The sequence below is a fragment of the Ambystoma mexicanum genome, chromosome 13, assembly GCF_040938575.1.
Source record: "Ambystoma mexicanum isolate Mex_15411 chromosome 13, UKY_AmexF1_1, whole genome shotgun sequence".
Classification (NCBI taxonomy): domain Eukaryota; kingdom Metazoa; phylum Chordata; class Amphibia; order Caudata; family Ambystomatidae; genus Ambystoma; species Ambystoma mexicanum.
Window position 1 is genome coordinate 697,562,439 of NC_090938.1, and position 26,311 is coordinate 697,588,749.

Here is a 26,311-nt window from a genome sequence, read left to right on the forward strand (position 1 = left end):
TAACAAGGTTGCCTGACATTTCTAAGTAAAAGGTTAACCGGTGAATGGGGGCGCGCGGACGCTGTCCGTGTATGTTTCATGCAAAGTGTTGAAGCCACGTTGGGCCGAGTAGGTGACTTCTTCCGTGCTGTGTTGCTGCCAGGCTGCACTGGGCACGTGAACAACCAGGGCAATGCATCAGGGGCATCAGAGCAGTACTTCCGCCTTGCTCGAAGGGGCGGCCAAGGTTTCCCATTTCACGCGGGGGTGGGGGGTTTGGGTGCCAAGTGAACTAGATTAGAGTACTGGCACTTCTCGGATCAGCTGTTTATGCTCTGGTCCATACTGGTGTTCCGCGGCAGGAGTGCTCAGCCGCCCTGTACTGGCACTTTAGCTTGTGTATGCTCTGGTCCATACTGATGCTTCTCAGCAGGAGTGCTCAGTGGCTCGGTACTGGCACTTCTCGGGTCAGCTGGTGTATGCTCTGGTCCATACTGGTGTTCCGCGGCAGGAGTGCTCAGCCGCCCTGTACTGGCACTTTAGCTTGTGTATGCTCTGGTCCATACTGATGCTTCTCAGCAGGAGTGCTCAGTGGCTCGGTACTGGCACTTCTCGGGTCAGCTGGTGTATGCTCTGGTCCATACTGGTGTACCGCGGCCGGAGTGCTCAGCCGCCCTGTACTGGCACTTTAGCTTGTGTATGCTCTGGTCCATACTGAGGCTTCTCAGCTGGAGTGCTCAGTGGCTCGGTACTGTCTCTTCTCGGGTCAGCGGTTTTATGTTGGGGGGGGGTCTCTCCTGATGCTTCTCAGCTGGAGTGCTTAGGGACCCAGTACTGGCATTTCTCGGGTCAACTGGTGTATGCTCTTGTCCATACTGGTGCCTCGCGGCAGGAGTGCTCAGCCGCCCTGTACTGGCACTTTAGCTTGTGTATGCTCTGGTCCATACTGATGCTTCTCAGCAGTTGTGCTCAGTGGCTCGGTACTGGCACTTCTCGGGTCAGCTGGTGTTTGCTCTGGTCCATACTGAGGCTTCTCAGCAGTAGTGCTCAGTGGCTCGGTACTGGCACTTCTCGGGTCAGCTGGTGTTTGCTCTGGTCCATACTGAGGCTTCTCAGCTGGATCTTTCAGTCGGCCAGTACTGGCAGTTCTCTGGTCAGCTCTTGTATGTTCTGGTCCATGCTGGTGCTCCTCGGCAGGAGTGCTCAGGAATCCAGTACTGGCACTTCTCAGCATGTGCGCTGTATATTCAGTCGGCCAGTATTGGCACTTCTCGGGTCAGCCGGTGTATGCTTGGGGTCTATCCTGATGCTTCTCGCCAGTAGTGCTCAATGGCCCAGTACTGGCACTTCAGCTGGTGTTTGCCATGGTCCATACTGATGCTCCTCGGCAGGAGTGCTGAGGAATCCAGTACTGGCACTGCATGGGCGCTGTATATTCAGTGGGCCGCTACCGGCCCTTCTCGGAAGGGCAGCTGTGATTTCACGGTGTCAGTACTGGGCCTTTCTCTGTGTGTCTGCTTCGCGTGCAATGGACAGCGCTGAGGCTTCTCGGCAGGGCTTCTATGCTAGTAAAGGGAGATTTTCAGAACTTCTCGGGCCGTTGTACAATGAATGGAACATATCTACACGTTTCAAAAGAGCTGCACATCGATGTTTAACAGAACAGTTACAATGCTTCAGCGAAGGGTCGCTGAACTAAAAGGCCTCTCGGAGGCCATTACTATCACGCCTTAAAATGGCTATTGTGCGTTTGATGAGACTCTACTGGAACTTCTCTGCAGGGCTGCAATAAAGTGAATGGACAATCCTTTAAAATCCCATAAAGACCGATTTATTTATAATAGCGCAGAACAGCACCTTTCAAACAGCAGAACATCAGCACGTTTTGCAGGTCTGCAATAAGTGTAATGTGAAAGTACTGACAACTCTTAACTCGAACGTTTCCGTGAGACTCTGGCGCTCGTCGAGTGCTGCGATACGTTTAATGGGGCAGTGCCCGCTTGTCCCAGCAGGGCTGCTGTACTTTTCATGGAACAGTACCTGCTTGGCTAAGCAGTGCTGCTATCATTGTGTTGGAGAATTAATGGAAACCCTCAGTGAAGATGCTATATTTCTAAAAGGGGGGAGGGGGGGGGGGTACTGTCACGTGTCACAGTAGTGGTGTTCTACTTTACATGGGACAGTACCTGCTTGTCCCAGCAGGCTGCTGTTCCTCGGGAGCTTTCAAACATCCATATGCCTCTCATTTTGGAGCCCTTGCACATCCTTATGCCCTTCAGTCTGGAGCATTCAAACATCCTTAATGCCCTTCAGTCTAGCATACTTTCCCATCCTTATGCCCTTCAGTCTAGCACACTTGCCCATCCTTAAGCCCTTCAGTCTAGCATACTTTCCCATCCTTATGCCCTTCAGTCTAGCACACTTGCCCATCCTTAAGCCCTTCAGTCTAGCATACTTTCCCATCCTTATACCCTTCAGTTTAGAACAGCACTTGCACATCCATGTCCTTTATTCTGGAGCATTCAAACATCCTTATGCCTTTCATTCGGCCCTTCATTCTGGAGCACTCGGACCTCCTTAGGCCCTTTATTCTAGAGCACTCGGACCTCCTTAGGCCCTTAATTCTGGACCACTCGCACCTCCTTAGGCCGTTCATTCTGGAGCACTCGCACCTCCTTAGACCCTTCATTCTGGAGAACTCGCACCCCCTCGGGCCCTTCATTCTGGAGCACTCGCACCTCCTCGGGCCCTTCATTCTGGAGCACTCGCACCCCCTCGGGCCCTTCATTCTGGAGCACTCGCACCCCCTCGGGCCCTTCATTCTGGAGCACTCGCACCCCCTCGGGCCCTTCATTCTGGAGCACTCGCACCTCCTCGGGCCCTTCATTCTGGAGCACTCGCACCTCCTCGGGCCCTTCATTCTGGAGCACTCGCACCTCCTCGGGCCCTTCATTCTGGAGCACTCGCACCTCCTCGGGCCCTTCATTCTGGAGCACTCGCACCTTCTCAGGGTCTTCATTCTGGAGCACTCGCACCTCCTCGGGCCCTTCATTCTGGAGCACTCGCACCTCCTCGGGCCCTTCATTCTGGAGCACTCGCACCTCCTCGGGCCCTTCATTCTGGAGAACTTGCACCCCCTCGGGCCCTTCATTCTGGAGCGCTCGCACCTCCTCGGGCCCTTCATTCTGGAGCACTCGCACCTCCTCGGACCCTTCATTCTGGAGCACTCGCACCTCCTCGGGCCCTTCATTCTGGAGCACTCGCACCTCCTCGGGCCCTTCATTCTGGAGCACTCGCACCTCCTCGGGCCCTTCATTCTGGAGCACTCGCACCCCCTCGGGCCCTTCATTCTGGAGCACTCGCACCTCCTCAGGCCCTTCATTCTGGAGCACTCGCACCTCCTCGGGCCCTTCATTCTGGAGCACTCGCACCTCCTCGGGCCCTTCATTCTGGAGAACTCGCACCCCCTCGGGCCCTTCATTCTGGAGCGCTCGCACCTCCTCGGGCCCTTCATTCTGGAGCGCTCGCACCTCCTCGGGCCCTTCATTCTGGAGCGCTCGCACCTCCTCGGGCCCTTCATTCTGGAGCACTCGCACCTCCTCGGGCCCTTCATTCTGGAGCACTCGCACCTCCTCGGGCCCTTCATTCTGGAGCACTCGCACCCCCTCAGGCCCTTCATTCTGGAGCACTCGCACCCCCTCAGGCCCTTCATTCTGGAGCACTCGCACCCCCTCAGGCCCTTCATTCTGGAGCACTCGCACCCCCTCGGGCCCTTCATTCTGGAGCACTCGCACATCCTCTTTTCGCTCATTCTTGAGCAGACCAGCACATGTACATTTTCCCCACACTGTGGTGTGCACCAATCACATTTTTTTCTCAATCTTGATCCATCACCAACACGTGTATTTCTTTCTGGTGAACTTGCATAACCTTCTTATTGTCAATCTGGATCCCTCATACCTCCTCACATTTCTGGATCACTCGTATCTCCTCAGTCTAGAGCACTCAAACATGAGCGCAATAAATAAAACGCTTTAAAAACTACCTGAAAGTGACTAAGTCTGCAACTCACCCTCACTTCTGTTTTCCCACACTCAGCAGCACCTGAACCTTATTTGCCTCAGTCTAGAACATTCGTTTATTCTGGCTTCCTCCCTGGTCAAATGCTCCGAGGCCACAATCGGCGCAGCAGAGGCCAGGCCCAGTGCCCCGCGGTCACAGTGAGGGCGAGCGGCAGAGGCCAGGCCCAGAGCCCCGGGGTCACAGTCAAAGGGAGCGGCAGAGGCCAGGCTCAGTGCCCCGGGGTCACAGTCAAAGCGAGCGGCAGAGGCCAGGCCCAGTGCCCCGCGGTTACAGATAGACCCACTGACTGTAATTGCAAGTACAGTGGTGCACACTCGACTTTGGCCAGTACGCGGGCTTGGCATAGCTGGCAGTGCTCCTGGGGTGGCCGGTGCGCAAGTGCTACAGAGGAGGGCCGCGGCCTCTATCAACACCAAATGACCAACTTTAAGCAAACACCGCACATGAGCTCCCAGCCAAGGCAGCGCCTGCCCACAGTGTCAAAGGCTGACCCACCGGTGGGGGTGGGGAGGTCAAATCAGGTTCCAGCGGGGTCGGCCGAGAGCATCCTGGCCTGTCCCACAATATACTGGGGGTGGTATGCAGCTCTGGCCCAGTCCAGAGCTGCGAGAGGGGAGGGGGGGGGAAGAGGGGTAAACGGGAGTTGCGTTGGCAGTTTTTGCTTCCGGGGCACGACGGGGGATGGACAGTGACACAGACACGGCCACCACCCTCGGGCTCCCAGACTGTGGCATGCCAGAACGAGCGGAAACCCGCATTCAGATAGTTTGGGTTACAGCGCTCATGATGCCTAAGCATTGGTTATGCTTACTAGGGCAGCTGGGCGCAGTATTCCCAAACATCTGCACATGCTGAGAGCAGTGGCATCGCTAGGGGGGGGGGGGGGCCCTGGCACCCCACTGAAATCCTGTGCCCTCCTACCTAAGGCGAGCAGTGGCCGTGTTCTCTGTACGTGGTGTTATTTGTGACACTCACTAAGGCAAATGTCTGCAAAGCACGCGGCAAATACTTCCCTTCCACGCCGTGTATCTCCACCTCCACCAGTGTGCCCTCGCTGGCGCTGTCCTGAAACATGAGTGGCGAGCTGTCCACCACCTGACTGGGCCCTGGGCGTTCCTGGCCAGGTTGAGCCACCATTGTTGTCATCCAGTCTGGCCCATGCGTCGCTGCCGCAACCCTGGCCATCTCCAAGAAAGCAGCCAGGTCCATTGCCTGGATGTATGCTGCTGGGCAAGCTGCCCGACGGCTTTCCCCACTTGGTGCCCTGTTGTTGCGCACCTTAGTTCACCGTCTGCTCCTTAGCCCTTCAACACCCCCTTGCTGGCTGTTCATTGGTCCCCAGACCCTCCTGGGCATTGGGTAAGGGGTGGTATGGAGCGGTGTGCAGGCGCCTGCCTGCTTGTTTGTCAGGAGATGGCCTACTTCCCATCTGTTTCCCCCAAGCAGCCTGGTGTGATGCCGAGCGGTGCCACCCTCTGTTCCGGTGCGCCTGCCCGCTCTGATTCACCCGCCTCCTGTCCGCTGAGCTGAGGGAGCAAGCAAAAACCCCCAGCGGATGCCCGCTCGGGCGGTCCAGGTCCTACCGTCGGGGCCGCGGTTTCAGGAAGGTTCTTGCAGCTTCTTCACCCGCCAGCGCTCCCTCCTCTGCCTTACGGCTTCCTGATCTCCTCTTCCGGGTTGCCTCCTCTTCTGGTCCCGTGACCCGCAGTCAGCTGTTCCCTTGCCTGTGCGTTGCAGGTCTAGGACGTCGCAGCTTCCTTGTCCCTAGTTGCGCAGAGCTCCAGGTACCCGAAGCCGCGCTGCTTCCTGGTCCGCCGTGTACCTCTTGCTGCTCGAGCCGGTCCCCGTTGCCGTCCCTGGCTGGCTCGAGCTGCTCTCTGCGGTGAATCCGCAGGCGCGGCTCCTTGAGGGCAGCACTCCGTCCGGACAAGGCTCTGCCAACGAAATCCCACACGACACGAAATGCAATGAAACGAAATCCTCCTCATGGCACGGCGTGTCTGCAGGGTCCTACTGCAGGAGCTGGATGTCTCTGCTGTAGGACCCTGCTGGTTATAAAGGGGCTCGCCCCGCCCCTTTCCTTTGTTTTGCCCTTTGGGGGCTTCAGGGTGTTTGGCGCCATTCCGTACCCTCCCCTTTCTCAGGGGGAGCGGAACAAGTTGGGAGAGGACCCTGCAGCGGTTACCCTGCTGCCTCCTCCATTTTCTTTGTGTTTTTCCGTCGACTGTGGCAAAATACTCCATTTGTCTCAAAGCTAGCTGTGATTTTGGCATGCATTCTGGCCTCGGCATGAACCTGAGCACGAGCCACTTCTCAGGTGTCCTGCCCGGCTTCTGCACAGAGACCTCCATAGTGTGCAGAGCAGCTTGCAGCCCCTCCCAACAGAATGTAGCCACCAAACTTCTAACGATGGGCCATTAGTCACTGAATGGTTTCATGCCTGCATTCTGGGGGAGGGGAGGTGCAGTGGGGTGTGGGTAGTTGGTGGTCACAAAAGCATCTCTGCAGGAGTGCTTGTGATGTCACACATTACCTTTCATAGGCGCCCCCTTCCCCCACTTTTGTCTGTGCCGCCCCCTAAATTTGATTCCTGGCGACACCACTGGTTGAGAGCCCAGGGTTGCAGACCAACTCTGACTGCTTCCCAAAAAAGCGGGCTTTTGGCAAGCCCCGACCAACGGTCGAACTGACGGCCCCCTCCTGGCGGAAGCTCGCACTGTTGCATTACGGCACACCTCTGCATGGTTTCCAGGCGCTATGGTGGATCTGATGGAGAAGGTGCGGCATGGTGAGTGAGGTATAGCTTTGCCGTGGCGTGCGCCACGTGCAGGTCCGTTTCTAAGGCGCCATGGGTCGGGAACATGGAGGCGTTGGCAGCCATAGAGGCGCCTTGCGTGCCCGTGGGGCTGGGGCGCATTGGGCAGATTGGGCAGGCGTGTGATAAGTGCGCCCACCCTAGAGGTGGAGTGCTGCGTTAGATGTCTGTTGCGAAGGTTGTTTGGTTGCCGTGTGCGAGTGGCGCAGTTGGCACGCGTGTAGTGTGTTTGAGCATTGAGGCTGAGCAGGTACGTGCAGGGAGGTTGGTGGTGGGCAGCTTGGAGCATCCATCCGGTGTAGCCATGGCGACATCTGGCCAGTGGTGGCCCTTGGGTAAGGGGTACCGTGGAACGGGCTGGTGTCTCAGAGTGCACACCGTGCGCAGCGACTGCTCCTTTTTAGAGTGGGAGCACAAGGGCGAGGTGGAGGACGCAAGGGGCATGCAGAAGTGGGTACCTAGTAGACCGTGGGTGAGAGAAGTTCCTGTGGGGGTTTCAGAGGTGTGCGCTCCACAGTCCCGCACGTGCCAGTCGGCTGATGGATCTGGGCACAGCACAGGCTCATCAGACACTGATCGGAAGTGACACGGACATGGCACTGCGCCCTCTCCGCAGCTCGTACATAATCTACTGCTAATTAAATTGGACTCGCTCGGCCAAGGGCACTCGTCCCCCTTCCCCCCGCTGCTTGGGTGGGAGAGACTCAGGGTTTCCACTGACTTTAATCCGGGGGGGGGGTTTAAGGAGGGGCTAGTGTGCTGTTTCACACCAACGATCAGGTTCATAATGAACCGACAGCAGCTTAGGCGAAAATCCCTCGAAGGAGAGGGACTTTCAGGAAGGAAGGCGGGGCCACATCCGCCCTCGAGCTTGCCAGATACCCGCGGAGGCGGGCATCCCTCTGCAGCGCGGGAGTGGGTGCCAGGCACCAGCGCAGGAGGGTGGAGTACCCCCACACTGCGGGAACCTCACCGCAGCGTCCGGCCACGCCCACCCCAGCCATGTGCCCAGACAGACTTGCTGTGCCCTGTGTGTGCAGAAGGAATGCAGTGCCCACTTGGCACAGCAACCATCACACCAAGCGAGTCCCAGCGACAAGGCGCTTAAAAAAAAAAAATCGCTGATCAAAAGGTTAAGGTAAAGTTAAAAATACGATTAGAGAACAGAACTCAAGACGAAGAGAAACAAACATTGGCAATGCCAAGAGTTTTGGCTCTTGCGTTGGCATGGGCAGGGCATTTGTTGGCCTTCTCGATTTCTCTCATCTACCTTCACTTGTGTCATCTGCGCCAATATACGGTTCATTTCGTTTGGTGCATGCTATAAACGTAAAACATTCAAATCAAATTTGCCAGGCACTGGCGTGGTGGTGTTAGAGTAGTTGGGCATCTAATAGCAGCGCCTGGCAAATGCCTAATGTTTATACACAAGCGAAAATTCTTGGCTTTGCCAATGCTTGTTTTTAACAGGACTTCAGTGAAGCACACGCATAGTGCTTATAAATCGCATAGTGCTTGTAAATCGGTATTGTCCAATTTGATCAAATTTTTTTTGATCGCATGGCAGTTTTGACCTAATTTTACATGCTCTATTTGACCTACCATACTTTTTGACCTTTTTGCTTACCTGATACAAACCCATTATAACTAACATGAGGAGTGGGGGCTGCGGGGGTGTTCCCCGCTAGTCATGATCGGTATTAGGGGCTTTGGGGGTTGCAAGGGTGGCCCCCCGCTTCCAGGATTGAGGGACGGAATTGACGCCGCATGGGTATAGCAGAAGCGCCTGATGCCAGCGGCTGGCGAAAAAAGTAAGTAGGGGTGGGGTCATTGATATAGGGCTGCTGGCGGGACAGGGATTTGGGTTGGTTGACTGAAGGTCAAATAGATTGGTGGCAAAATCGACTGCAGTTAATTCCGCCGCAAATATATTGACCTCCGTCAAACAACCCATATCCTGTCAATCGAGTGGCTGAAGGTAGATCTGGTTGACGTTTTTATTACACCTGTGGTGCATTTTTTTTCAGCTCTAATTCAGTCATTAACTCTCAGAAGACCGGTTTGAAAAGGCACTGGCAGGCACTCCAAAGACAAAGTTTGATGCTGAGGCTTGATAAAGCGATCTCAAAGAGATCCCAGATGGATGTGTTTTGGGTGGGGAGGGGCAGGAAGTGGGTGGTAATGGCCATCAGGATTAGTATGGCCATGGCCAGTCAATGGGTGGGTAAATAACCAAACACCTACAAGCTTTGTGCCCCCTCCCATATGCTATTTTTCCCTAGCTGTACTCTAATGCAATAGTTTTAGCTTATGTCCAGAGTAGACTATGCCAACAGCCTATACCTAGGATTGCCGGAACGACTGTTAAACGTCAGCGCAACGCTGCGGCAAGACTTCTGCTCCGGCTACCACGAAGAGAACACATTACCCCAGCGCTGAAAATGCTACACCGGCTGCCAATAAAAGAGAATAAAGTTAAAAACAATGTGCATGACGCACAGAGCAATCCACGGCCAAGGAGCAGAGATCCTAAAAAAATAACCATCTACCACCCAACAAGATCACTCAGATAATACCAAACCTTACAACAAAAGAAAACTCGGAGGATTATCTTTCACTCACCTGGCAACCTTAACCTGGAATTACAACACAAGGGTCCATTTGGAGTTCAGAAAACTACTCAAAACTTGGCTCTTTTCTCCATATTCGGGAGGAATCAACTAGGAAGAAAGGACTACAACAAAACCGTGAATACCCCTGTAGGAAACCATAATCCCTAACCTGCCCCTCCGTTATAAAAGCGTGGGCGGGCACGCACCGACAACCCAGACTGACACGCCACCAATCCTAAAGGGGACTTGGATAGGTGGGCACAACCAACAGGATGGACAATCAGGGACAAGTCATGTGACCAAAACTACACCTGCTGCAGGGCAGGGGAAGTAGCAGAAAAAAAGCGAGCTACACAAGCCATTGGGGTCACACAAAAGAGTGCTCCCATTACGCAGCATGCCAGCCAATTAAGCGGTCCAAGTAGAGTACCAAACCAACAGGATAAACAATAGAGTTTGGGTGCAGAAACGCAAATACAAAGTGGTAAGAAATCGTCAAATACTTGAAAACCATTATAACCGTACCTTTAAAATTTCATAATTTCCACGTACTCCACATACAGAAACTCACACAACCACCTCTCTGCACAGCAACCCGCAAGCACTTCACTCGATTGCAACAACAGACTAACAACACATAACCAGCCACAACAGCACATGGGAATTCTGGCACTGATCGAAAACCACTCTTAAGCTCAGCGAACAGTGCAAACGGAACTGAAGCGGCCAACAGGACATCACAACTCTCACTCTCCTATTCCCGCTGCACCCTACTAACCCTCCTCCACCTTCTTGACACCCTCCTTTTCAGATCCACCAGAGCACTTGGGGACCACAGCAGTGGCAACGGTGCACAGTACAAATACCTTTAACATTATAGGTGGCACTTTAGCGCCATCTAATAGCCAAAACTGAAAACACTGGAGTTTGCTGACGTTATTTAGAGGAAGTGACCTTAAGGTTCAGTTGCACGGACTCAAAACCAGCAACCTGAACGCCGCTCCCCATGCACTGCTCGTATGCTCATGTTCGCCATCGTGGAACGTCACCTTTGACCTCACAGCTTGCCAACAGCGCTGACATTATAGACGTGCCCTTAAGGACAGTGAGTCCGCTTTTAACTGCACATCGTCTTTAGCTTAACAACTGACACACTGGCCCCTTGACGCGTCCGTATTTTGTCATTACACACATTTGACTTTGCAAACCCGCTTTTTTGTTTTGTTTTTCATAATACTTTTGAAAGTTTCTCACTTTTGTGACCTGAAGTTACTGAAGTATTTGCCAAGGTAACATTTAGAAAGTAAGTTTTCAAATTAAAACCTTAATTCCCCTGCAACAGGTTCCATCCTTAGCGCTCACAGTAATGTGACGAGTGAGCAGGAAGTTGCCAAATGTTTTTTTCAGGGTTAAACTGTTAGTCAGTTCTTTCTTTAAATAATAGCAGGACCTCTGCTTCTGCTCTCCAGGGCTGATGGGAGTCTGTACCGGCTGCCCAGGGGTGCATTTCCCCTTCCTTGGCTTGGTGAACCATCTGACGAAACCAGTGTCAAGGCTCAGGAACCCGTCTAGAGCTTGGGTTGGTGGGATCCTGTCTAGAGCTTGGGTTGCTGGGATCCTGTCTAGAGCTTGGGTTGCTGGTCAGACTCTTGGGAAAGCCATTCTTGCCTCTTCTGCAAGTTGGACTGTCTCTTGTTGGAGTGGGCAGTCTCCTTTTAAACCACAAAGTCTATTTTCTGTCTCTTAGCCCCTCGCTGGCATGGACTTCCTCCGAATGTACTTTGAGTACTGTACGTATGTGTGCAGGTTTCTGGTGTAACAAGCTGCTTCAAAGCACAGTAGGGTAGTAAAGAAAGGGAGGATAAACGGGAGAGACGAGGACTGGGAGGAGGAGTGGTTAGAAGCTGGGGTATAGTGATGGGGGTGGGGGGGAACAGGGGTTGAGAGCGAGCTGCATATTAGGGCGCATGGTGAGAAGGGGGCTAAGAGAGCGAGGTCCAGGCATGCAGTAATCTCTCTCTCTCTCTCTCCCTCCCTCCCCCGCCCACAAACATCACCTACCCGTTTCCTTGTTCCCTTCCCAATGGTGCATTTACCTGTTGAGGGCACGGGACACTGCCTGGCGCAAAACTGTTTAACTTCCACAGGTAGACAGGGTTTCTAGGAGGACACAGGCATCAGGGTTTGGAGAATGGCACGCTTTCAGCAGGCCTATGGGGCAGGCAGTGATTCTCTTCTAGCCCAGGGCAGCCAGACCTAGGCTCTGGATCCCCAGATGCTACGCTACACCCTCCAGTGGTTGCATTTGGGCGCATTATGGGCACGCAGAGGGTACAGGATGTAGGACTCTGACTTTCGTACTCCAGGTGTAGGCCTCTGCTGTGCGAGGAGTGGGCAGCAAATTGAGAGTTACTGAGCCTGGCACTTTTAACTGAAGGGCAAGACTATAAAATGTGTTGTGGCAAATGAGGTGGGGTGTCTGGCTTCAGCAGATGCAGAAGAAACATTTTCCATCCAAAAATGGCCATTTAATGTGCCATGAGTGTCGTACTGCAGCAGCTTTTCCCACACAGCGCCATCCACATATAAAGGTTTGGACACCGGGCTGCAGGTGTAACTTCTTCTCGTACATAACATGACCCAACCTGCCTGTCCCTCCCCTTCCGCCCACCCCACGCCTTCCGGCGCCCTCATATACCACATGATCACACATGTGATCAGACAGGACACTACAAACTCCCCCTTTTTGAGCCGTGAACTTAACATCACTCTATTTCCTCGATCAGTCTCTTTGGTTTGGTTCTAGCACGTTGCGGCAGTCCAACAACATCCTCGAGAATTCTCTCCAGGCTGGAATGTTCTGGAGGGCTCCAAAACTCGCCTTTGGACTCTTCTTCAACACCGTCATAGGGTTCTTCTGACTCCATTTATTTCTTCCTCGCTTCTCCATGTCCCTCCTTCCGGCATCCCTGGGGACCTTTGAACGCGGGATGAGTTCCTTGTTGTTTGCCGCTGCCCATCGTCCGCCATTATCAGCGAGCCGTGGACCTTGGTGACAGTCAGCAGGCCACTGCTAAATGCTGCAGTGTGCTTGAGCGTGCGAGGTTGTCTTACCACAACTGCATCTCCTTCTTGGAGGTAGCTGCCCTTGCCCTTTGGCTGTTGTCAGCAAAGTGTTTCATACCTGCTCTTGTAGAAGCATCTCGCGCTCTTCTTGATCTTCGAGGTATCTTTCCTCGGGCAGGGTGATGTGTGGTAGTCTAGTTCTAACATTTTGTCCAAACATGACTTCTGATTGAGTCTTCCCCGTCGTGCAATGTGGAGTATTCCTGTAGTCTCAAGGGTTGATGGAGTAGCTTCTCCATTGGCTCTCCAGTTAAGTGAGCGATCTGGACGGTTCGTTTAACATTCCCCATGAAGCGTTCCACCGTCCCATTGGCTTGATGCCACAGCGGAGTAATTTTTCTATGTTTGAAGCCCATGTACTCAGCAAATGTCTTGAAATCCTGTTTTGTGAATGGGGGACCATTATCAGCTTTTACCACTCATGGTAGTCCATATGCCATGAACATCCTATCCAGGGAGGGATGGTGTGATAGGCTGCTGTGGACGCCACTATCTGTATGTCTGCATAGCAGGAATACTCATCCATGTCCACGAGTATGTGATCGCCTTCCACAAGGGGTCCAAAGAAATCGATGGCCACTACATCCCATGCATGCTAACGCAGTTCCGACATTTGTAGAGGCTGGTATGGGGATTTAGTCAGCCACATCCACACTCCTCGAAGGGTGAGAGGGCTGGAGCCCCTCCCTGCCCCTCTCGAGGACCTGAAGCGCCTGCCGGAACAATATGCTGCCTGACCATCATGATGCAGCAATCACAGAGACACCAATATAGATAAGGCAAGTGAATGGCTAACTAGGCTCCTTCACCTACTTTGCCTCTGCCGTCTGAGCCCTGCTGCCCAACAGAGCCCCTCCTGTGCATTAGCACATCGCCGCTACGACGATCCTCCATTTTGTCCCAATTGCGGCCTGACCCCAAAATGGCGGTCGCAACGCGGCCTGAAAACAAGGCTGCTTTGAATTACTAAGCAACCAGCTGATATTGGAACCAATCCCCTACACCGGTAGGCGGAAGCCGGCTCCGGAAGAAGGCCAGAGGAAAAAGGCCCTGTTCTTCCCCAGTGAGCCCCACTCAGCCACATCCACACTCCTCGAAGGGTGAGAGGGCTGGAGCCCCTCCCCGCCCCTCCCGAGGACCTGACGCTCCCGCCGTAAGAATATGCTGCCTGACCATCATGATGCAGCAATCACGGAGACACCAATATAGATAAGGCAAGTGAATGGCTAACTAGGCTCCTTCACCTTCTTTGCCTCTGCCGTCTGAGCCCTGCTGCCCAACAGAGCCCCTCCTGTGCATTAGCACATCGCCGCTAGGACGATCCTCCATTTTGTCCCAATTGCGGCCTGACCCCAAAATGGCGGTCGCAACGAGGCCTGAAAACGAGGCTGCTTTGAATTACTAAGCAACCAGCTGATATTTGAACCAATCCCCTACACCGGAAGCCGGCTCCAGAAGAAGGCCAGAGGAAAAAGGCCCTGTTCTTCCCCCTGTTCGACCCGGACGCAACGGGAATACAGCCATATACTCCAACTAGCACACCTAGTAACTACGTCCCAAGGACCAACGTGTTCCTTTGCCGTCTATCGGATCTCATTAGGATCAGGTCCCGCTCATTTACGGTACCACAACACCACCTCGTGTACCTACCCATCTCTAATACGACCCGTACGGCAGATTCAATTCTGTCCTTTGCCGCAACTACTGCTGCCAAAAGACTATGACAATGTCCAGGTAACCCCGAACGCCATCAACACGGTACCATATATGTTTATACCCAACTCTCCACCACACGTGCTTCTTGACTGTGATACTTGCTATGCACACTGCCTGCATATAGCCACACCGCACCTTTTGTATGATTTTGTGCTGATCCGCCTACGATTACCTGACCCCTCGCCTTGCAATCTGGCACTTAACTCGTACCTGCCTGTCCAAAAAATGCTACCTCTTGTTTCACATGTGTGCTGGAAATTTTGTATGTAGTCTGCAACTAATTCTAACATACTACGACTTACACCGATTCATGTAATAACCTTAACTGCTGACACCACACCTCCTGCCTTCGCCATAGAACCGTTGTAACATCTATTTATGTACTAACTTAATTCTTACACAGTACCTGACTTTTGTTTATTGCAATAACATATGCTGCCAATGATCTGACCGTCACATATTTGCTTATTTGTACATGCTTGATGATTGTTACGATAATATTGCATTTTTAGCCTCTTTGCCATGTACCATTGATCTTGCATTGCCCTAGCTAAGTTGAATCTGCCTACCACTGATCTTACATTGCCCTAGCTAAGTTGAACTTGCCTACCATTGATTCTGCATTGCCCTAGCTAAGTCGGATCTGCCTTAGAAACAAAAGATTAGGCACCAGATTCTGCATACGCCCAACCCGTAGTAACCTCCCCAAGCAAATACGACATACACCAACATGCTCACCCAATGCACCCACCAACAGCAAACCCATCTCTACCGGGGAAAAATCGCAGGTTATCAAGGGCGCCCTCATCAACGCCAGATCCCTCCCAGCGCACGCTTTAGATCTAGCAGACCTTATAACTTTGTCTGATCTTGACTTCATCGCCTTAGCTGAAACCTGGCTACATGCCGCATCCGGCCCTTCATTGTCCCTCGCCCTTCCACCCGGCTTCAGCATAATGAGATGTGACCGTACCTCGGCCTCCCACTCTAGAGGTGGTGGCCTAGCCATCATCCATAAAACCACGCTGGACTTAAGAGAATTGACCAACACTAAACTTGAGTCTGCTGAACTACTATCAGTCAAACTCGCACTAACACCTAATCAATCAGCCACCCTTCACCTAATCGACAGGCCTCCAGGCCCTGCACCCTCCTTTGTCGGTGAAATATCCACCCTCCTCCTTGACAATGCAAAAACAAACTTGGCGAACCCAAAGATCCTACGGCACTAGACTTGGAAAATGCCCTCTCTAACTCTGGTTTCACCTTGCACATCCAAGAGCCTGCGCACGTTAAAGGCAGGACCCTCGACTGGCTAGCCAGCACTAACTGCAATATTAATGTCCAGGCCATTACCCCTTGTCTATGGTCAGACCACCACATTATCACCTTTAACATTGAAGCCTCTCCCCGCATCCCGACCTTGATAGCGCCTGCTCTCCCGACCAGAAACAAAAAGGACATAACCAAGGAGAAACTTCTCCCTTTGCTACTCCCTACGCTAAAAATGGCCACTGACTCTTGCAATGACCCTACCACCTTAGCTGACATCTATAACCGCAGTATGCTCACAGCCATAGACTCTATGGCCCCCATCAAACTGAGGAAGGCCAAACTGCGTGCACATCTGAACTCTTGGTTTACTCCACAGCTAAGAGTACTCCGCAAAACTAAATGCTGTGCTGAGAACCGTTGGAAAAGCCACCCTTCCGACGCGCACAAAGATGACTTCTTCCTGGCATCGCTCACCTACAAAGCAGCCATTAAAGAGGCGAAAAAAGAGTCCCTTAATAATCGTATCGTGCAAGCTGACTCCAACTCTAAGGAACTCTTTAAGATCCAAAAAGAACTCGAAACTCCCGTTACCCCCCCCTAGCCTCCCCGACACCTGCATTAAAGGCAGAAAATGGTGCGCTTACATTCAGGCAGCGTTACTGAATAAAATCACCATGCTTCAATCTAAAATCACTGCTAAACAAGACAGCCTAAAACTGGATAATCACCCTCCTACTCCAGCTGAGGCCCTCTCTCCTGACTTGCCCAACCTCAAACGGTTTGCCTTCTCACCACTCACTACCACGGAGGTGGAAAACATCATCCTGAGGATCAAACCATCCAACTGCCAGGGTGATCCCTGCCCGGCCCCAATTATCAAGGAACTGCCCACGACCTGGCCCCATTTATCACATCCTTTATTAACGCTTCATTCAAAACAGGAATTGTCCCCGACAACCTTAAAGATGCATGGGTGATCCCCCTGCTCAAAAAACCTTCCCTTGACCCTAGCATACCTACCAACTACCAACCCATTATGACTGTCCCGTTCCTGCTAAAAATTTTAGACCGTGCAGCTTACTTGCAAATCCAAGAGTACTTGGAAGCCAATAATCATCTAGGCCTTAGAGAATCCGGTTTCCGCCCCAAACACGGAACAGAGACAGCTTTACTTGACTTAAAAACTCAAATCGAGGCAAACTTGCCTTGCTACTTCTACTCGACCTCTCTGCGGCCTTCGATTTGGTCAATCATCAAATCTTATGCAAGCATCTTCACTCTGCCGCCCACTTCTCGCCATCTGCTACGGCCTGGATCAAATCATTCTTGAGTAATAGATCTATGCGGGTCTTTTCTCAATCTGCAGCTGCAGACCCCTCTCCCATTCTCTGCGGCGTCCCCCAGGGCTCTTGTGTGTCGCCAACACTCTATAATGTCTTTACAAAACCACTCTTTGATGTACTTGACTATCTGGGTGTCTCCTATATGAATTACGCTGACGACACCCAGATACTCATTCCTATCACTGGAGACTATTTGGCTGACACCAAGGCCCTGAACGAGGTCTACCTGGTCATCCAAGCCTGGATGGCACAATACCAGTTATGCCTCAACGATGACAAGACTGAGCTCCTCATCTTGGGCTCTACGCAACGTCTTAGTAAACTTGAGCCATCCTACCAATCATTTATCATTGATGGCAACACCATCCAAGTCTCAAAAGACACCAAAACTCTAGGCGTTTACCTTGACGCCACCCTATCCCTATCCCGACAAACTAATGCAGTCAGATCAGCCTCAGCATACACCTGCAAACTCATTGCAGCCTGCAGGCCATTTCTAACAACCCCAAATACGGTCACATTGGCCAGAACTCTCATCATAGCCAAAATCGATTACAGGAGCGCCCTCTAACTAGGAACTAGCCAAGAGAACATAAACAAACTGCAAATCGCTCAGAATAACGCCGTCAGAGCGGCCTTAAACATCCTGCGAAACCACCACATCTCTGAATCTAGATCCAACCTACATTGGCTACCGGTCAAACAGAGAATTTCATTGAAAGCCTTAGGTCTTACCCACAAATGCCTAGCCAACCAAGCCCCCCCGTACCTCTGCAGCCGGTTATCCCGCCACGCGCATACCCGCCCTCATAGAACTGCCCAGACCCACTGTCTAACCATCCCCAGGTTCAAACTACAAAAAGCGGGTGGATCTAGCTTCCCCGTCTTAGCTTCCAAACTCTGGAATGCCCTCCCCCTTACCATCAGATCTGAAGAATGTTTTAGTGCCTTCAAATCAAAACGAAATCCTGGCTCTTCAACCAGCCCTGAAACCCTGACCTCTTATGCTCCCAGGAGCCTGTCCCAGGAATACACCTATCCTAACCTCTACGTTGTAAATATGTATATTACTGTATGCCTTGTATACTTGCACTGTCTAAAAGCTGAATATATGCATGCATATGTAACCATGTCTAAAGTTGCGCCCGGATGCCTCTGGGCCTGAAGGTGCGCGTTACAAATAAAACTAATACAAAAAATAGAAACGTACAGTGCACGTGGGACTGTCTTTGAGGAGAGCTTCAACCTGACCATCCAGATGAGGAAACTAGATCATTTGGCACAAGAGTCTCTTGGTGGACACTTCCCCTGTGTCCCACATGTGCCAGTTCTAGCAACTTCCTCCTCAGACTCTGAGGTATTACTATCTTGGTACCCTTCAGGAGTAGGCCTTCTTCAGCCCACGTCGGCTCTTCCTTCACTAGGAGTAATCCCTGAACGCCCCGTTGTGTCTCGGGACAGGTATTTTCCCCCATTTGTTTGGCCTGCTTTCATCTTCCAGACCGTAGGCATCGAAGTATGATCTGTATATCGGGGTCATTTTCGGACTCCTGCGTGACATCGACCCCTTCCGGGATGGACACTTGGACCACGTAGTGTATATACTGTTCCACAATTGTGGAGTTTGTTTCTGCCGAAGCAACCTGGTGGCGGGATAGGAAATATGCTGGGTTCTCTTCCTCGCCGGGCCCGTTTACAATGCAAAATTGATAGTCCTGGAGTCGGGGACCCCATCTCGCAATACGAGGAGATATAATTTACCTGTTGGTTGCCAAATATAAACAGGAGAGCTTGGTTGTCATGGCTTGCGGTGGAAACCACCAGCTATGCGAACGGCATAGCACTTCGTTCCCTTGTTCGTGCTCTTGGCAGTTACCATGGCGGCTACATTAACACAGTAAGCGTAGGCAACGTATGCTGGCTACCATGCTCTCAAGCCGGATGGCTTCATGCTTTGCCATGCCTACCAGGCATAGGGCGGTACGTCGGCACGTCACTCCTGACTCCCCAAGAATGGGACAGCCATGCCGCCGGTACTTCTAATTGAAGTAAGTTCCCCAATGTTCAAATACTAGGTGATTGCCCTTTTTGATTCCTCTGACCTGTTTCTGACCCTTGCAACTGCTCTTGGATTACGTTTTGATGCCTTCTTTTGTGATTACCCAGCTAAAAAAAAAAACCTTGCTTCTGTCATACGAATTGCCTCTTGGATCACCCCTTAAAACGTGTCCTTGCTGGTATCCATTGCCTTGTGTTTCCAGCTGTGGATTTCTGGAGAAGTGGGAATTGCTGTGTTCTGTGGACCATCTCTGTGCACTGGACTTTGGAAGCTTTGCAGTTGGAATCACTGTGCACGGCAGCGGTTGTTCGTGCACCCTTGTTCTGCCCGGGATTAGGTCCATACCATACTAACATCCTTCCCCTCCGCATCTAGTACCTTATCCTCCTGTACCTTACTAAAACCCTCTACTCAAGGGCTCCTGCTCTGACTCATACTGTGAACACAGTTCCTACGCTGACACATTAGAATGACCATAGAGATTTTTTGCCACCAGTCAACCTCTTCAAAGGTTTTCAGCTTAGCGCCCAGTGATTCACAGGTCAGTCTTGTCCTAACTAATGCATATCTACTTCTGCTTGACTACTGGTACTAAAACCTGTCCTTATTCTTACAGCTTGCCGTTCACTTGGTGGTATTTTTGCTCTTTCATTTGAATCACAACTCGACCTGTATAGATCAAACAGGCAGACGGGTGCTTCATAGCAAATGTCACCCTCAGTTTCGGAGACCCCGTAATTATTGGGGTGGTCTTGATGATGAAAACTCAGAATAACCTTGTGAGTACTAACATTGGTGGTCAGTCCCAATGGTAAATGGATTTCCATACAGGAACAAATGAAAATGCTCACAGGCCCCCACAACCGCCAACCCCTCTTTCTCAGCATGGGCTTCAGCTAGCATATGATACAATGGGTCTTTTGTCTGACTCCCGGCCCGCTTGAGCCACGATGGTCCACAATCCCACGGGACCGGCATCCACTGTGAGCTCAGTGTCCCGGGCTGTGTTGAAATGTGTCATGCTGTAGGCAGCCGGATGGTTGCTTCTCTGCGCACTTTAGACCATATAAAAGGTACCCGTTTCTTGGTGAACGTATGGAGGGGTCCGCTCACCAACGCAAGGTTTTTTATGTACATTGTGCAGTTACTGGCGAGTCCTAAAAATGAGCATAGTTCAGACACATTTGCAGGCGGTTCCTCGTTGGTGAGTGCAGCCACCTTTTCCGGATCTGGCATAATTCCTTGCACCGAGAATATGTCCAAAGAATTGTTCCCTTTCGAAATGCCCACCTCTCCTTGTTTAGTGTCATATTTGCTGCTTCCAGAGCCATGCACACCCTAACCAACGTGTTATCATGTTGGTCCTGATCCTGTCCAAAGACTTAAATGTCATCACTGTAGTTCAGACAGTTGGGTATGTGCTTGATCACATTATACATTTCTGATTGAAAAATCTCGGTGGCTGAAGATACTCCGAAACGTTACCGCTTGTATCTGGACAACCTTAAGTGCGTGATGAAGGGTGTTATATATCTGGATTCTTCACTCAGCTCTAGCTGATGATATCCCTATAAGGTCCAGCTTCAAGAAGATGTGTGCAGCATGCAGCATGTCTGTAATTCATGGGGCTTGATTTCTCTCCTTCATGATTGCTTCATTTGGCATGCGCATGTCACCGCAGGTCCTGATATCATCCAACCCCTTCTTAGGGACCGGAACTATGGGTGAGACCCACAGGGTGTTGCCGTCACATACTGTCTTGATCAAGCAACTTGTGCAGTTCTTCCGCCACCTGCCTTGGAATGTTTATGGGGATGTCTCTGTAGTGTTGGGCTATTGGGCGCAACTCAGGATATATGTGTAGACTTATTTGTCTATTCCTTAACTTGCCAAGCCCCTCAAACAATTTTGGAAATAGCTGTTCCATTTTGTGGGTTCCATCAATGTACTTGTGTGCCATGAGATGATCTGGTTTGTGTATCAAACCGATGTTGAGAGCAGCCCTGAAACTTAAGATGCATCTACTTTCTGCTGTAGCCTCAAGCACATGTATGGGCAGCACCTTGGACTTCCATTTGCATCCGCATTCTGCCATGAAATTTCCTTTGCATGGTAGGGTCGTTCTAGATCCATAGGGGTGTTCACCTCTGTGGGCTTTAATCTGAGGGCTCTCTGGATTTTGATATATACTTTTTCCCTAATGACGTTTACGGTTGCCCACGTGTCCACTAGGAATTCTGTCGACAGTCCTTGTAACTGAAGTAGCAGAATAGGGCTCTGTTCTTTGGCCATAGGGTTTTCCAAGGCGAATAAGTACCCTTTCCTATGTTTTTCCCCGGAGGATTATGTCTGGACCTTTGTTTTCTCCTAGCCTCCTCGTTGGCTGAGGAGCAGCTGGAGCCGCTGTCTGAGGCAGGCTGTTCTATCGGGCATCTTGCGTATCTTCTGGGCGGTCGCTGGTGCGACGAGTGTGCCATTTGAGTATTGGTTTTTCGGGCGCCTGGCTCTCTTCCCCCTCGGTCTGTGATGGTGTGGGGGTTCATACGTTGTTGGCATCCCCATGTGGAGTGTGGCTGATCTGTCTTTTGGTCTGGACTTTTCCCCCCTTGAGCGCCTTCTCCTCTTACATGCGGCACACTGCTATGAATTGGTTCTCACCTGCACATGCTGTGCATTGTTGACCCAGGGCACACACCTTCATGCAGAAACTCAAAACGACATCTGTAGCAAAATGGGTCACTGTTCTGTTGATGTGCCGAACATGTGGTCACTTTGTGGATAGTATCCGACGGCGGAGCCGACACTTTGATGCTTCCCAAGGCTTCCACCTGTACCTCAAGCACAGTGTCCGATCTGGCCAGCTTCAAGGTCTCGTTCAAGATCTCGTTGAGCGAACGTTGATTCTGCAGTAGGCGTTTCCAGAACACGTGGGATTCACATCGAAATCGTACCGGTGCTGCGAGCACATGAGGTTGCCTGGTACAAAAACTGTGCCTTTGCGCATTAACAAAATGCAGACCCCCCCATTACTGTGATTAAGGGAAGCAGGGGTTGTGGGGGTGTCACCCGCTCCTCTTAGTAATGACAATGGGGTTCAGGGGTGTCCCCCGCTTCCATAAATGGAAAGCAGGGGACAAGAATGTTTACGGGGGGAAAAAAGGGACCCTGCGGCGCTAGCGCCTACCCACGTAAGTGGGTTGGTACTGATGCCACAGGGATCGAGGGAAGTCGACTGCACACTTCTGTGTGTGCCACCGTTAAGGTAAGTGGCCAGGGGGGGAGTGGGGTAGGGGGATTCGGTCCACAGTGGTCAATTTGATCACTGCACCGCGCCGTAATGGTTGTCGAAATATTTTCAGTGGAATTATGGGCGGTGCAGTGATCACATAGATTCTTCACATCCTGCAATGATTTGCAATCTCCGGGCATCTTCATTTGAATAGTTGTTGAAGTTGCAGCGCTTCATCCACACTTGAAGATGCATCACGAAGGCGTCCACGGACTCCCCTTTGTTCTTCTCAGTTGTGTAGAACACATGGTGCTCGTAGTCTACATTGGTGTGTGGGGTAAAATACTCAGTGAACACGTCTCTGAGGGCATTGTAGGAGTCTGTGACGTCAGCTGGGCGTTCGTCCACAATATCCCTCACTTTCGGCCCTATCGCAAGGGACAACAGGCTGTGCTTCTTCTCGTCATCTAACGGGCCTATGGCTCTTAAGTATACATCAAAGTCACAGACCCACCTAGGCCCCTGGGTGCTGGTCTCCACGATGTCGACATTTCCAGGCAACTGCATGACCAAACCGTCCTGAACTCTATATTCTAGGACCCCTTGTTGTGTGGGTGATGGTGTTGCGGGTACATCAATTTCTATTTTGGTCGGACATGGTGTGGTTCCTTTTTGTCCCCAACTGACCACCAAAAGGGTTAGATTGTGTCTTATGTGGGCTGTGCCACACAGTAGGGTTGTCCTTCTGTTCTCTTTTCCCGTTTGGACAGAGCACTGGTAGTTTAGTGTGATCCCACTGTCCAGTGAAGACTCAAATTGGAACCAGGCCCCTCCTGTACTCTCCACTGTGCAGCAGATCTGCAGCTTGGGGTTTTGATTATTCTGATGAAGACCAGATTGCCCTCCCCACCTCCTCAGCGAGTATTGGGCACCTAACAAAGTCTCAAGGGTCCCTCGTAGGATCACAACCCACTGGGTTCAGCACACCGATGGTTTTGGTCCTCTGTTTATAGAATTTAACAGCCACCCTGGTTAGATCATTCAGGTCCTTAGAGCATAGCTAGACAGTGTGTGCCTTGCTCAATCCTAGACCAGACCAACCAGTTAGTTCCTTTCTTCCTTTTTACCCTTCAAAATAAACCTTCAGACATTGAAAGGGAAACCAGGTTATCAAACAACCTGAGCCAACAGTCAGGGACCCAATATCTGGTGCCCTTACTTATTTCATTACGATGTGCAAGTGTGCAATGTTGAATAATTTTTGCCATACAGTGCTAACTTTTTGCTACTGTTTTCTCTTTTACATGTTTTCCTTGATGTTGTACAATGAAATCTGCATCACACAAATGATACTAACCCACCTAACATGTGCTTTTTAGATAACCAGTATACCAGCTCTGGTCCTTTCTTCTTTGTGAATTTGTTTTGATTTTTTGTGATTTCTTCATTTTTTCAGACAAATAGTCTGAGATTGTGTATGAGTTAATAATACTGACAAAGAATACATTGAATTATAAATATACATATTTTCTACATAAATAGGGTATTTGTGCCTTATTTTCTACAATAGGGGATACAATTGTGTACTCATTTAGATACTAGGTTTACTATTCAAAACCTCAATTTATAAATAACTTGAAAACCATCATTTAGACACCAAAAATAGTGTTTAGAAATACTTCTGTGGTTGGAGCCCTCCTTTTTGTTCCTTATCTTGTACAATAGCCCTCCCAGCCTTCCAAAAAAATTCAGCCCACACGAGGCATACTGTTACCTGCTCCGCGCGCGCGTTGCAGAGTGCTCCGCTAAGGGCTACCATGCTTTTGAAAGCCGTCAGCTTTCTTTCCTTTCTGCCAGTCAAACTTTGCGCTCCTGCACAAATCCTCACTGTCACTCAGCCGCTTACTGCTTGCTCTAGCAGGAGCTCCCGCGGACGACCCCAGCACGTCTCAGGCAGCAATGCGTAGCGCGCCTCCGGTGCTCGCGAGTCCTCTTATTGACCCTTTGTCTCCAATGTCATACTCCACCAGCTGTCCCTACTCTGCGCTATCCACACATAAAGGCCCGGACACCGGGTTGTAGGTGTAACCTCTTTATTCTCGTACATAACATGAACCAACCTGCCTGTCCCTCCCCTTCCGCCTATTCCGCTCACCGTGCTTCCATACCACATGATCACACACGTGATCAGACCGAACACTACAATGAGATATTGACTTCTTTCTTGCTGCCCAGTGTGTGCATGTTCCTTGTAACGTCCTCTCTGGCATTTACTGGGCGCAATGGATCTATGGCTGGTTATTTTGCTAAGTTTACCTCCAAGTCTCTTCGAGCGCCACACACTCGCTTGGTTCACCCACTTTTCGACGCAGCATCATCACCCTGCAATAGCCTCTGACTGGAGTGGGATTGCGTTTTGCCAGCCTAATATCTGCGGCTTTCAACGCTGTGGCCTGGACACTTGCACTCAATAATCTCCCATTTTTACGCATAGCTGTGTGCTGCACTGTTATCACCCCTGAGCACTTTAACGGGAGCTATTTTACCCAGTTTAATGGTATTTGTTCGGGGGGCCTGCCCTGAGCACTGGGCAGGCCCCATACGCATGTCTGGATCACCCGACGGGCTTCCTCAGTGCGGCGCTCACACCGCAGATGTATGGGTGGGGGTCACCCCACCCGCTCCGGATCACCGGAGCGCCACACGTGGCCGGGGGCACCCAGCACATAGCAGCCCCGGTTCTGGGGGCACCCAGGCCGGGGTCGCCACCACAGCCATGGTCACATGGCCTCCACACTCCTTGGGACGGCGGTGCCCAGCAGGGGCACCATCCTTTCGCTGGGCCATGTCCTCGGGCCTACAGCACGCGGTATGGCGCCAGCAGGGCGCATCACAGGAACGACACTGGAGTCAGTTTGGTCTTGACTGACGAGCCGGAAGCCGCTCGTACTTTTTAGTAACTTGGTCACATGGGGAACCATGTGACCACAACACACACACTGGGAGATACCATGTCCCCCTACAGGGGTGACATGCAACAGTATTCAATGTATTGCCCTCTGAAGGATGAAGGCCAAGCTGGCCCTCAAAGGACCCAAACCAGTTTCTGCGGGTTGCACAACGAGTATTGGGTGTGTTAGGTTTAAAGAAATGCATCCAAATGCTTTCATTGGAAAACTATTTGGCCCAATTGCAGACGGTTTGAAAAACGACAGAAATTCAATATTTAAAGAAAAATGTAGAAGCAAAAAATATAGTGGAACACATATTTAAAACATGTTTAAAGTCAAAAGACCTAATATACACACTAATAAAAAGAACTAAGAAATGCGTGTGCAACGTCCGTGACCTGATCTGGGTGGGCTGACCAGACCTAGGCAACACTTATTTGCTATTCAAAGTTTTGGTGAGCACGAACGTCAACCATATGTTTAAGTGTGTAAATGATGAAGCGGACTGACAGAATAAAATGACATTTGTGAAAGAGTTTGACCTTTTCATTAAAAGCAGTGCTATTTTGAAGAAATATCATATAACCTTTCACATAGATGTTAAAAGCGAGCACTTAGCTCAGCGAGTTATCTTGCCAGCAGCAGGGCAGAGCCTTCATAAGGATGTCTTCCATGCGGCGCACGAGGCTCTATTCGTCCGGGGCCCTCAGATCGACTGCTGACTGAAGCGGTTGCTTTCTTATCCAATCGCAGTAACTGCCACATGCCGCGATTCCTGTGTGTTTTCTCCTTGAATATGATTGGTTTTGACAGGTGAGCGGGCATAGTCCTCTTTCTGTTGCCGTCCGGGTTTGCAGTCCTCCATGTTGGAATGGTTATCCTGCATATGTGATATACCACTTACACCCTTGGTATCCTCTTCAGCCCCAGTTCCCCAGGGACGTGTCGACGTCTAGTACATTTGTACAGCACTTAGAGCCCAGGGGCAGCTAAACCCTGCGTTGTCTGTACACGCGCAGTGGGTGCTTTATCTCACGGGTAACTGCGAGTGGCTCCAGCCTGCGCCATCTGTGTTGCTGCTTCTCGCTTCCCTCCTGCCTCTGCAGCCCCTTTGGTTGCTCTC

The 26,311-nt window shown here is 51.2% G+C and overlaps 2 protein-coding genes across 2 annotated transcripts in view; one reads left to right on the forward strand and one right to left on the reverse strand.

Moving 5' to 3' along the window:
• The window catches only part of THRA (thyroid hormone receptor alpha), a 946,869-nt gene that overhangs the window by 27,608 nt on the left and 892,950 nt on the right, over positions 1 to 26,311 (forward strand). The gene's annotated exons all lie outside the window — the stretch shown is intronic.
• Positions 2,598 to 12,775, reverse strand: LOC138520497 (nestin-like). The gene is made up of 2 exons (XM_069632856.1): positions 12,674 to 12,775; positions 2,598 to 3,791 (listed from the first exon to the last, which is right to left on the reverse strand). Exons 1-2 carry the CDS (start codon positions 12,773 to 12,775, stop codon positions 2,598 to 2,600), a joined length of 1,296 nt encoding a protein of 431 aa, XP_069488957.1.